The 12,716-nt window shown below is 41.7% G+C and overlaps 1 protein-coding gene across 11 annotated transcripts in view; it reads left to right on the forward strand.

The window, feature by feature from the left end:
• Positions 1-12,716, forward strand: part of KIAA0586 (KIAA0586 ortholog) — an 83,134-nt gene that overhangs the window by 30,695 nt on the left and 39,723 nt on the right. For all 11 annotated transcript variants that reach the window (XM_069856750.1, XM_069856740.1, XM_069856741.1 and 8 more), the window contains exons 18-24: positions 2,951-3,147; positions 3,487-3,605; positions 4,166-4,350; positions 8,728-8,887; positions 9,465-9,678; positions 10,629-10,876; positions 11,367-11,440. In XM_069856750.1, coding sequence (XP_069712851.1) covers positions 2,951-3,147; positions 3,487-3,605; positions 4,166-4,350; positions 8,728-8,887; positions 9,465-9,678; positions 10,629-10,876; positions 11,367-11,440 — 1,197 coding nt within the window. The remainder of the gene's footprint in view (positions 1-2,950; positions 3,148-3,486; positions 3,606-4,165; positions 4,351-8,727; positions 8,888-9,464; positions 9,679-10,628; positions 10,877-11,366; positions 11,441-12,716) is intronic.

A 12,716-nucleotide genomic window follows, 5' to 3' on the forward strand; every position in this document is an offset into this window, starting at 1 on the left:
GATTTTATGAGGCTGGCTCTTGCATGGACGCTGCCTTATTCAGAGTGAGAAACTCACTCAGCTCACCTCAACCCAGAGCAGATGCTCAGTTTTATCGAGTCTACTCTTCAACTCTTAGGCAGCAGCCAGATCCTGCAGTACCTTTAACAAACTTACTAGGATTTTAGACTAAAGACACGTTTGCTCTCTCTGAACATGCACTAATTGCAAGGTGGGGAGTGGTTTCTCAGAATTTTTGCTTCCATCTTTAATACCACCACAAAATGCAAAACCTGTGGAGGTCAGAGTAAGTGCATTTTCCTCAGCCCTAGTTTCCCATAGGTGCTCTTTGGGGTAGTGTTTTTTTTACACGCATAATTCTTCAGACAAAAGATCACGGCTGGCACCTGCAATGCAGCCTGACCTTGCCTGTGAAAACTGCTTTAGAAATCTATCGAGAGGAAATCCGTGGCTAAGTTTGGGATGGCTTTAATAAAAAGCATGTGCATGTTTGGTTATGGAGCAAATTTAATCTATGTCACCTAATGGTTTCAAACATTCTTTTAATTATCTGAATGTAATTTGGGAAATAGAATTTCAGCTCGATACTTTACAATAAAGAACAGTGATTAATATTCCAATCACATCTGAAAGACTTTCCAATTTATGCCTTATTTTGATTTGGAGTCATGATAGATATTTTCAACCGTCTCCAGGGAGGTAAAGTGCAGAATTGAGTGCAGGATTGATCTACAAAGTGATATATGTGCAAGTTCGATCTGTATAATTAAATACTGACTGTTATATTTTTTTTTATTTCAGCAGAGATTATATATCACCCCAAAATGAAAATCATTTTCCTTTGGATTTGTATGCTATTAACTATAAAATACTTTTGCACATGATTTAGAAATGCAGGAAAACTATAAAAGTTTGTCAGAAGTTACTGAATATCTGTGAGATTTATTGTATGTACTCGGTTTATTTAATCCAGATGTTTGTATTTTGCACACTTTCAGAGAAGATCATATTAAATAGGCAACATCAAAGAAAATTTATGGAGTAATGCAGTCGGAAGAAAATGCATAAAGAAACCCTGGACAAAGAGATCTTTGCAATTGCTGTCAGGATGAATTATGGTTATGAATACATATATTCTAACAGAACGAACTGCTTATCAGCTTGTAGGCTTCCAGTGCCATTTTGAGTTTAGCTTTACTGTCTTATTTCTGTGCCTAGAACGGTTTAGAGATATTTGTTTGTCACCCAAATATTTATATTCTGTTTGGCTTCCTTTGTAAGTTACAGCTTTTCTTTGAAGAATTATTACTATTTAAAGATCCAGAAGGATCCTGCTCCCCAATAGCTCTTTGTTGTAATACCCATCATGGGCTTATCTGGCTGTTCAGTTTTAAAGTATATTAAGGTAGGAGAGAAGCGTGAATGCTGCTCTGGGGAAGGAGACAGGAATATGCTAGTACCTTTTTCCCTGTTCTCTGTTCTTTCTGGTTTTAGATTTGTTCTTTTGTTCACAGAACATATATAACGTGGGGTTTTTCTATTGGTTAAAAGTAAATTTAATTCATGTAAGGGAAAAAGACTTTTTCTCCTCTCTATGTTGGAGATTAATCTTAGTAAATGTAGATTTACAGTGAGCTCTCTTATGCAGTATCACATGCTTCTCACTGGTAATTTAGGGCTCAGCTCTTCATCTCCTTCTGGCATGCCAAATTTTCTTCTTAGAGAATCATATTACTATTAGAGACATTTGTTTTTAATACTCTGTGTGAAGGATGCGGGCTCTCATCCATCAGGAGACATTTCTGAAGTGCTGCATTATGATATGATGGGTTGGTGACTGCTTTTTGGGGGCTTAATGCTGTGTGTGTGCTGAGGGGGGAAGAGGAGGGTGACATCTTTGGAAACAGTCAAGCATTATAATGTGTCCTGAGTCACTTTCATTACTTTTAGAAATAGCACGTTAAGTTAAATTCAAAAATGGCTGTGAGGGTCTGGTGAATTAAGTACCCAGAAATGCCTTCTAACTTTCAGCAGCTGAAGGCGGTGAAGGTACAAACATACCTGTAGCATAGAACCGTAGAATCATAGAATCACAGAATGGTTTGAGTTGGAAGGGACCTTAAAGATCATCTAATTCCACCCCGCTGTGGCAGGGAAGCCTCCCACTAGACCAGGCTGCCCAAGGCCACATCCAACCTGGCCTTGAACCCCTCCAGGGGTAGGGCAGCCACCACTGCTCTGGGCAACCTGGGCCAGGGCCTCCCCACCCTCATTGTGAAGAATTTCCTCCCTATGTCTAGTCTAAGTCTTCCCCTCCCCAATTTAAAGCCATTTCCCCTAGTCCTATCACTACATGCCTTTGCAAAAAGTCTCTCCCCAGCTTTCTTCTACGACCCCTTCAAGTACTGGAATGTGTAACATATTAATATCTAGTCTTCAGTGCTGGCAGCTTCATCAGAATTTTAACTGACTGCATGCTCGTTAACTTTTGGAGACTATTGGAGACAATTTCCAAAAAAAAAACAAAAACAACCCACCAAACAAAAACCAAACCAAAAACCCCAGTAACTGTAGAGAGTTACCTTTTTCTTTTTTTTTTTAAAGGAGGAGCATTTCTGGAACATATATTAAAAAAATCTGACTTATGTCACAAGTAAATTTCTCAAACATTAGCATTACCATTGGCTCCCTGCCCTGTCCAGCACAGGCAGGAAATATGAGCCAAATCATGTTTTACTTAGTGGTTCCTGTAGCCTTGTACCTCTCCAGATTTATGATTTGCTAAGTTTAGAATTATATCAATTAACTACAACATGGGAAGGAGAGAGAATGTGGTTGATGTGCCATGACATAGCTACAAATGTTCCTCAAAGAAAAATATGTGACGGTTATCTCCATGACATTGCCTTCCAGAAACACACTATAACTTAATTTAATACTTACTTGTTAGGATCAGGAAGAAGAGAAGGATGAAATTCGAGAATGCTTTGAGTCTCCAGTGGAGCTTACTGGACAGTTTAAAGTTGCCTCGCCAAAATACAATGGTCCTTTGTTTCCTCCAGTGGCTTCTGCTCCTCAGCAGTCTTCTGATGTTTTGGATGAACTGATTCAAAGGAGAGAAACCATAGAAAACAAGTTGATAAATTGGTGAGTTGTAATGCAACAAAGTGATGAGAGTATATATATATGAAAGAAGAAATGATTTCCTAAGAACACCTTCCTCCTCTCTCCTCTCTCCTCTCTCCTCTCTCCTCTCTCCTCTCTCCTCTCTCCCCTCTCCCCTCTCCCCTCTCCCCTCTCCCCTCTCCCCTCTCCCCTCTCCCCTCTCCCCTCTCCCCTCTCCCCTCTCCCCTCTCCCCTCCCCTCCCCTCTCTTCCTTCCATCTCTTTCCTTTGAGTGGCATTGCATTTTATGTGAAGAACGCTCTTCTGCATACTGTTAGGTGTCTTGGTGTTTGCTGATAGGTTTTATTCATTATTGTGCTAGGGTGGAACAGGAAATAATGGCCAGAATTATCAGTGAGATGTACCCACTTCAGAAAGAAACGGTGCCCAATGTTAGCACCTCAGAGAGTGATGACAGTGAGACTGTAGCCTCTGACATTGGTAAGTAGGAGTTACTGTTCTTAGCAAATGGATTATCTTGATTTTCAACTAGTTTTAATAAGCTTTCTAGGTAGCTGTTGCCTGAGCCCAAGAGTGCATAATACTGAAGCAGTGAAACTGCAAAATGCATGCTTTGATTTATGTTAAGACGTTGAAATAAATTGTGTAGAGAAAAGAAAAAGAACACATAAAACGCACCGCTATGCAAATCCATTTCTGCTTTGGCCATCTAAATCAGATTTGGCATTTTGCTAAGCCTGTGATGTTTGCTTGCCTTTCTTTTGTCAATGGATATGTCAAAAATTACCTCCCTTATAAATGTATGAGAATGGGTGACAAAGACATTTCTCCTGTGATGTCACTACCCTTTGCTGCTGCCTTTTTTTATGATGCTGAACTGCTTGACTACTGTTGTTTCTCTGTCTGTAAAATAAAAAAAACCCACTTTTTGCAGAGGAGCGTTTGAAAGTTCATGGTGAATAAGATGAGTGGCTGCAATACAGTACATGCATTTTAGTAAGTGAGACCTGGACACGTGCTTTGAGTTCCTTTCTTTTCAGTTGAAGTTGCAGGTGGTGAAGGATTTCAGCTCTTTGTCGATGCTGGCGTGCCAGTGGACTCTGAAATGATAAGTCGTTTGGTAAATGAAGCTCTCCATGAGATAATTGCGACCATGCTGGGTAGCAGGCAGGCAGAGATAGCAGTTCCTGCTACAAATGATCTTCCAAGTACAATGATTATGACGGTAAGAGTCCACATTGTTTAAGCTTCACTAATGAAGTTCTAAAGGATAATTTTATAGAATCATAGACTGATTTGGGTTGGAAGGGACCTTAAAGATCATCCAGTTCCAACCCCCCTGCCATGGACAGAGCCACCTCCCACTGGATCAGGTTGCTCAAAGCCTCACCCAGGCTGGCCTTGAACACCTTCAGGGATTTCTTTGTGGCCTGATGGTTCCACTATGTGCAAGACAAAGATGACAGAAAAAGACTGATGAACTGAATGTGCGTGACTTGAATTTTTATATTTTTTATTATAATGGCAAGATTAAACCTCTTTCACCTTAAGAAAAAGAGATTGAAAAGAAAAAATAATTAATTTCTTTGTGCTGCATTCAAAATCCCTTGTTTTTTATTCTCTTTAAGGCCAAATGCAGAACTGATTTCTAAGGGAAAAGCTTGGTACTTATTCTCATGTTGTCAAAAGAAAGCTCTTGTTATTTTCAACAAAACTAACAATGCCACTTCCTTGTGAAGAAATGAAATTAATAAATGAAGTTACTGAAGTAACTCATTTCTTCATGTAAGAAGAAACAAGCGAGAGCAATGTTAGTTTTGATCTTACAGGCTTGCAGCCATTCTTTAATATCTGTAGAAACGAGCATTAATTCTTTCTAACTTTTGACTTCAGTAGTTTTCAGTAAATGCGTAAATGATTAGTAGAGCTTCCTGTAATACCGGATAATTTCTCTGTTCCCTTTGATAATCAAATGACAGCTGGTTCCTGTTTTGGTAACAACATGGCTGTGCTGCAGTCTGGTGTTGCATAATGACTTTGGGATGAATGTGAAGTTGTTGTGCTTAGAAATCTCACTATACAACGCTTTGTTGAAAGCAAGATCAATTTTTCTCTTTTGCCACGGTGCATATAGACTACAATACCACCGAGTGCCTGCTGGAAGTGACCAAAGGATTGTGCTCTAGTCAAGAGCAATCATTTTGGTGCCGTAGGCTTAAATACAGCCATCCTACATCTACAGAGCTATAGATGATGGAGTTATAGATGGGGTATGAGATTAAAGAGGATTGTTCTTTGTATTTTTTTGTTCTGGTACTTAGAAACCTCTTCAAATAACCATTCTACATTTACTAATTAATGACCCGCTTAAGCCGTCTTGTTTCTGTACCAGCTGAAACTGAAATGTCCTTAGACTAAAATGGTTGTTTTCTCCTTACTATATATATTCATTTGCACAATTTATGAGATTAGTTTTGTCCTTTTGGGCCTTTGTTCAATTAGACTAAATAAGCCAATCATCTTTGTGTTTTCCAACTCTTGCTGATGGGCAGAACTTTTATGTTTTCCAGTTTAGATTGGCCTTGGCCGCGGGTAACACTAATATGCTAATAAAAGTTTTAAATCATAATGTAGCATGCAAGATGGGGTTACCTTGGTGCCTTATGCTGTAGTAGTCATACTCTCCTGCCTTTAGTGAAATCTCAGGTAGCCAATTATGTTGTTTGAAGTCTTCCCCTATTCATGGCTAGTAGTTATCCTTTGGATAACTGGTGTATTTATAAGGTTTCTTTCTTCTTTTTCCATTTCTGCTCAGCTTATAGCAGCAGTTCTTGACTATGTAGTTTATGCATTCTACATCTACCCCTTCTTAGTGTGAAGTTTCCTACTTAGAGCTTCAGCTGCCCAGTTACCTAGTTCTTTGGTGTTCACGGTGTCACACAGTTGTGTGGACACTGCCAAATGTGTTAGCATGATCCACTGCCCCTAAGAGTTTTTTAGTGAAAATCATCAGTCTGAGGATTTATTCCCCAGAAACTAGTCTGGAAGACTTCCTTTAGTTCCACTGCCTTGTTTTCTTTATGAAGTGCTGGAGAACAGGGCTGGGAAAAGCCTGGAAAGGTCCATCATATTCCTCCATAGCAGGCCAATTGCCAAGTCATACTTGCTTGTCAGATTTATTTCCATTGCTGTCATTTTTGAAGGAACATCTGTACGGGGATTGTATGGCAAGGTTTGAGAGCAGAGGGCTGCAGGGGTGGCTACTGTGAGAACCTGCCCTGTCCTCGATAGAGCCCATACCAGGCAGCTCCAAGAGGGACCCACTGCAAGTCAAGGCTGGGCCCATCACTGATGGTAGCAGTGCCTCTGGGGGAAGATATTTAAGAAGGGGAAAAGTTGCTGCACAACAGGAAGGGTGAAGGGTCTGGAGAACTGGCCTTATGAGCAGTGGCTGAGAGAGCTGGGGTTGTTTAGCCTGGAGAAGAGGAGGCTGAGGGGAGACCTCATTGCTCTCTAGAGGAGGGTGCTGGCCTCTTCTTCCAAGTGACAGGGGACAGGACAAGAGGGAATGGCCTCAAGCTCCGCCAGGGGAGGTTCAGGCTGGACATTAAGAAAAAATTTTTCACAGGAAGGGTCATTGGGCACTGGCAGAGGCTGCCCAGGGAGGGGGTTGAGTCACTTTCCCTGGAGGGGTTTAAGGCACGGGTGGACGAGGTGCTGAGGGACATGGTTTAGTGTTTGATAGGAATGGTTGGACTCGATGATCCAGTGGGTCTTTTCCAACCTGGTGATTCTATCACAGCCTATGTTTCTGTGAATTGTGGCTGGAGAGAGGAGTTAAGTGTATGTTAGAGCAACCAACTCTGCAACCACCAAGGTTGGTGGAGGAGGAGAGTTGAGTGCTCTAGGTGCTGGAGCGAAGATTCCCCTTCAGCCTGTGGAGGAGACCATGGTGAGGCAGGCTGTGCCCCTGCTGCCCATGGAGATGCATGATGGAGCTGATATCCACCTGCAGCCCGTGGAGGACCCCATGCTGGAGCTGGTGGATGTTCCCAAAGGACACTGTGACCCTGTGGGAGCAGGCTTCTGGCAGGACCTGTGGACCAGTACAGAGAGGAGCCCAGGCTGGAGCAGGTTTGCTGGCAGGACCTGTGACCCTGTGAAGGACCCACGCTGGAGCAGTTTTTGAAGAACTGTAACCTATGGGAAGGACTCATGTTAGAGAACTAAGCCCACAGAGGACTTTTCTCCCATGGGAGGCACCCCGTACTGGAGCAGGGGAAGAGTGTGAGGGGGAAGTAGCTGCAGGGACAAAGTGTGAGGAGCTGACAGCGGCACACATTTTCTCTCCTCCTGTGCCATTATGGGGGAGGAGGTAGAGGATTTGGGAGTGAGGTTAAGCCTAGCAAAAAGGAGGACAGGTGGAGAAGAGGTATTTTAATATTTAATTTTAAGTTATTACCCTTCTCTGATTTGATTGGTAATAAATTAAACTAATTTCTCCAAGTCACCTTTGTCTGCCAGTGACATTAATTGGTGAATGATCTTTCCCTGTCCTTTTCTTTTCATATGAGCCTTCTGTTATGTTTTCTCTCCCCTGTCCAGTTGAGGAGGGGAGTGATGGGAGCGGCTTGGTGACCAGCCAGGGTCAACCCAACCGAATGTCACCACTGTGCTTGCGCTTGTTTTAGTCTGTCACTGTCTCGGCTATTGCTATCACAATCACTAGGTTGGAAAAGACCCACAGGATCATCGAGTCCAACTATTCCTATCAATCACTAAACCATGCCACTCAGCACCTCATCCACCCATCCTCCAAACACCTCCAGGCAAGGTGACTCAACTACGTCCCTGGGCAGCCTGTTCCAGTGCGCAGTGACCACCTCTGTAAAAATCTTCTTGATGTCAAGCCTAAACCTCCGCCGGCGAAGCTTGAGGCCATTCCCTCTTGTCCTGTCCCCCGTCACCTGGGAGAAGAGGCCAGCACCCCCCTCTCTCCAGCTTTGCTAGTAGTCTTCTCTTTAGCCAGTTCTGTCAATTTTATCCGTGTTATGAAATATTTTCCTTCATAACATTGCATCAAATGATTTATTAAAATTCATATAATCATTTAATTCCCTTGTAGAAAGGTTCCTAATGTCTACTCTTTACCAAGAAGGGAGCAAACAGTGGAACAGGCTTCGTAGAGAGGTGGTCAGTGCCCCAAGCCTGTCAGCGTTTGAGGCATTTGGACAATGCCCTTAATTAACATGCTTTAACTTTTGGCCAGCTCTGAAGTGGTCAGGTAGTTGGACTAAGTGATCATTATGGATCCCTTCCAACTGAAATTGTCTGTTCCATACATATTGATTTTTCAAATGTAATCACTCTAATGCATAATTTACTCTTTTAATTTGTTTTGTCCAGGCATACCATTTAGCCCGGCGCAATTTCATGTTGAGATGAAGGAGTTAGATGCATGAAGCGTGTATCTAAGCAACTACTGTTCCTGTTCTGTGATAACCTGCCTTTCTCTCTCCTCCTCAGCTATCTCTGAGGAGACTTGGAAGATAGGAATTTTGCATTGAGATAATAACTGTGGTTATGACTTTTGTTCCCTCAGGAGTCTCTTGTGCCTACTCCATTGCCAACGCCCCAGGCCACACCACCACAAACACCACCTTCAGAAAAAGAATTGCCTCCGGTCAAAACTCCAGAGTCTTCTCTATCCCTTATAGAAATGAGTGGGGATGTTCATGAACATGAAAAAATTAAAGAAACAGGTAGTGAAAGTAACACTTGAAGTTTCGAAGTAGCAAATATGCTTTAATCTACTGCCTTTAATTTTCTTCTTCAAAGACACGTTATCTCTCAGGATAAGTATTCTTGAGGCTATAATTCAAGTGGGAACTCATGTAGTACAAAAATTATGGGCTAATTCATACAAAAAGCAAACATCATCTATTTGGTAACAGTTCTATTTTCAGATTTAATGCACATTTTTATGATCTGTGTGATTTCTACCCCTCCACACTTTTCCACGTCAGAAAAATAGCTGTCTTTTGCTTCTTCTTGTGTTCCTAATGTAAATTAAACCAGATTTACATTCTCCTAGTAAAGCAGCTTCAGTTTTACAATGCAGAGCAGTGTCCCTTATTAAAGCAAGTAAGCAACTGAGATTTTATTCTAGCTCCTTCAGATACCAACAGTGTACTTAAACTAGTCTTAATCTAGTCTGGTCTCCATAACTATCAAAAGATGTCACAAACAGTACAAGTGCTTAGTGGAACAGACTGCTGTCTATCTGAGATTTAATTCCTGCCTTCCTTTTTGATACACAATTTGGCTTTACACGTGCAGGGGTTGATGTTCCAGCTGTCACGAGTTGTGTTGCCACACCTGTGGTTACTCCTGTCAATACACCTCCTAGAACAACCACGCCAAGCCCTCCTGTCTGCAAAGCAGCAAAAACACCAAGTCCAAAGCCTCCAAACCCGTGGGATGGTGCAGAACTTCCTCTGGATGAAGAGAAACCGAGCTCTTTAATAGAAGAACCATTCCGTTCCTGTGCATTGTGAGTTGAACAGGCTGCATGGTTTTCTCATAAAAGATAATGCGTTATTTCAGCATATATTCTCAAAAAGTCAGTGTAGACATGATTGATGTGTATAATAGGAGGCTTTGAGATAAGTCAGGATTTTTATTTTTTGTTGCTTTGTTTATATTTTGGAGAAAAATGTGAAATCAGGATCTTTCTCAGAATTTATTGGTCTTTATTTGTTGTCCTATTGAACACTGGGCTTAGTAAACTGGCATGGTTACACCTGCCAGTAATAAATGTAGCGACAATGAAATATTATATTTTTAGCTTTTTATGTTTTTCTGTTACCTCAGTGGGAGTACACACATTTTATTTTTAGTTATAATTAGAAATTCATTAGTCGTAGAATCTTAGAAGAGTTTGGGTTGGGAAGGACCTTAAAGCCCATCCAGTTTCGACTCCCCTGCCATGGGCAAGGACACCTCCCACTGGATGAGGTTCCTCAGAGCCTCATAATGTTATTTCACTGTGCTGATTCTCTGATGCTCTTTCATTTGAAAAAGTACTTGCAAATTAGTTTATTTTCAGCATTGACTTAAGATCTTCATCTATATTAAACTGAAGAGGCTACAAGAAAGCTGGAGAGGGACTGTTCACAAAGGCTTGTAGCGAAAGGACCAGAGGCAATGGGTATGAACTGGAGAGGGGCAGATTTAGGCTAGACATATGGAAGAATTTCTTCACCATCAGAGTGGTGAGGCCCTGGCCCAGGTTGCGCAGATCAGTGGTGGTTGGTGCATCCCTAGAGGTGTTCAAGGCCAGATTGGATGGGGCTTGCAGCCCCTGATCCAGTGGGAGGTGTCCCTGCCCCTGGCAGGGGGTGGAACTGGATGGGCTTTAAGGTCTCTTCCAACCCAAACTATTCTATGATTCTATGTTCAATGCATTTTGGCGTATTCACAGTGCATATTCTTCCATTTTAGTGAGATGTCAGTGGCTAAAGATGAGGAGCCAGAGGACTTGGTTCTACCATCTCGGCATTTGGCAGTGAGGCCCTCTGAATCGCTTCCTTGTGAGCCGCAGGTTCCATCGCCTGTGCCTACCGTTAGTTCTGGGCAGTCCACACAGGAAAGCAGCCTTACCCTCACAGAAACAGAAACAGAAACTGTGGACAGACCCATCTCAGAAGGGGAGGTGCTCTTCAGCTATGGACAGGTGCCGGCTGCCATAGGTAACTAACCAGGCGAATCTGTGGAAATTGGAATTTTCATTAAGTTTTTTTCCTCTTTACAAACTTCTCTCCCAGTCTGCTGAAGTTACATCTCATACAGTTTCTGATAAAGCTGCAAACATTAACCTGGTCCTTAACTTACAGTTCATGGGTTTGGATTTAAGGAACCTCATTGCCTGTTTTCTTGTCTCTGAACAAAATGCTTCTGCTGACTAAAAGAGAGAGATTAAAGCTGCTCTTTAGACCTAACATCAACTTGGAAATTAATTGGAACTGTCTTGCACAATTACCATGTCATACTAAGTTTTTATTGAGAGCAAAGTATAAGAGTGATTTTCTTGGAAGCTGAAAATATGTCTTTATACATCCGGTAGTAGGAACTTTCAACTTCACTAAAGCACAGTGTTGCAATTATTAAAGAATGTGGTCTTGGCTTTCTTTCATAAAACTTGCGTGGTTTTTAGTATTTGTAACTGAAAATATTTTTCAGCACTAGCAGGAGGACTGTCTCTTCCAAACCTTGCTGAGAGCTTAACGAATACTTTACAAGATGCCGATGAAATGGTAAGGAAATGTTTCACAAGGAAGTGGAGTTAATGTGGTATTTCTGCCCTGAGCATCTTGATAAATTGGATATGCTTTAAGTATTTTCACTCATAAGCTTTTTAAATTTATGCTTTTAAGCTATACACTTTATAAAGTGTAAAGAATGTTACTGACAAAGAATGTTAGAATTTTGGAGCTCCAAAGAAGAAAACCCCATTATGCAAACTAATGTATATTAAAAAAAAATGGAATGATTTATGTACATCTGTAGGTGTGAGATAGCTAATATGCTTTTTCGTCTCTATTGTTTTTAGTTTCAAGACATCTTAAGCAGAATACAACATTGTTATGTTCTGAGTTGTTTCAGCTTTGAGCCATCTTTTAATTGCTTGTGTGCTTAAATTATTAAAGTTGATTAGCAAAGGCTTGAGTTGGTTACAGCTGCTCAAAACTTCAGTATAGTTCTTTCTCTGACTTCTTCTTTAGCCCATTGTCCTGGAAGCCTCTCAGGTGAAGATATTCTCTGTTATCTTTCTATTTTTTTCCCTCAAATGCCTGGACTTTCCCTCTCTGATTTTGTGTAATGCCTCTTGGTAGGACAGAGCTGTCGAATGGACGATTGTATCAGGTAGCGTAATACTGTGCTTCAACCAGTTTTATTTCTGAAAAGATAAAATAAAAGGGACTACAGTGAAATTGTAATAGTATTGGTTGGAAGGGACCTCCAGAAGGATTTCTAAAATCTTCCTGGACTGCCTGCCCGATTCTGCATGGCCCTTCTAGAATATGTCTAGATGGTTGAGGTCTGTCATAGAATGAAAACCTGCAATCATCAGACTTCAGTTCATGTTTTGTATAACAGAAAGCCTCCTGTCTTACTTTCTCCTCTGAAGCAGACCCTGCCCACTACATCCCTAGCATTTCTCTTCTCTCTGGGTCTGACATGGACCATCAGTAGGCACATGGAAGTCTGTGAATTCCACAAATGATTTAATCTAGGATTGAAAACTGGTTGAGCTACTGGGCTGAAAGGGTTGTGGTCAGCAGCACAAAGTCCAGCTGGAGACCAGTCACCGGTGGTGTATGCCAGGAGTCAAGACCAGCACCAGTGCTGCTTAACATGTTCAGTAATGACCTAGATGATGGGGCAAACAGCATCATCAGCAGGTTTGCAGACGATACAAAACTGGTTGGTATGCCAGAAGGTTGTGCCACCTTTCAGAGGGACCTCACTAGGCGTGTGAAATGGGCTGAGAGGAATCTCAGTAAGTTCAACAAAGGGGAGCAACTCCAC

This window comes from Phaenicophaeus curvirostris, chromosome 5, assembly GCF_032191515.1.
Source record: "Phaenicophaeus curvirostris isolate KB17595 chromosome 5, BPBGC_Pcur_1.0, whole genome shotgun sequence".
Lineage (NCBI taxonomy): Eukaryota > Metazoa > Chordata > Aves > Cuculiformes > Cuculidae > Phaenicophaeus > Phaenicophaeus curvirostris.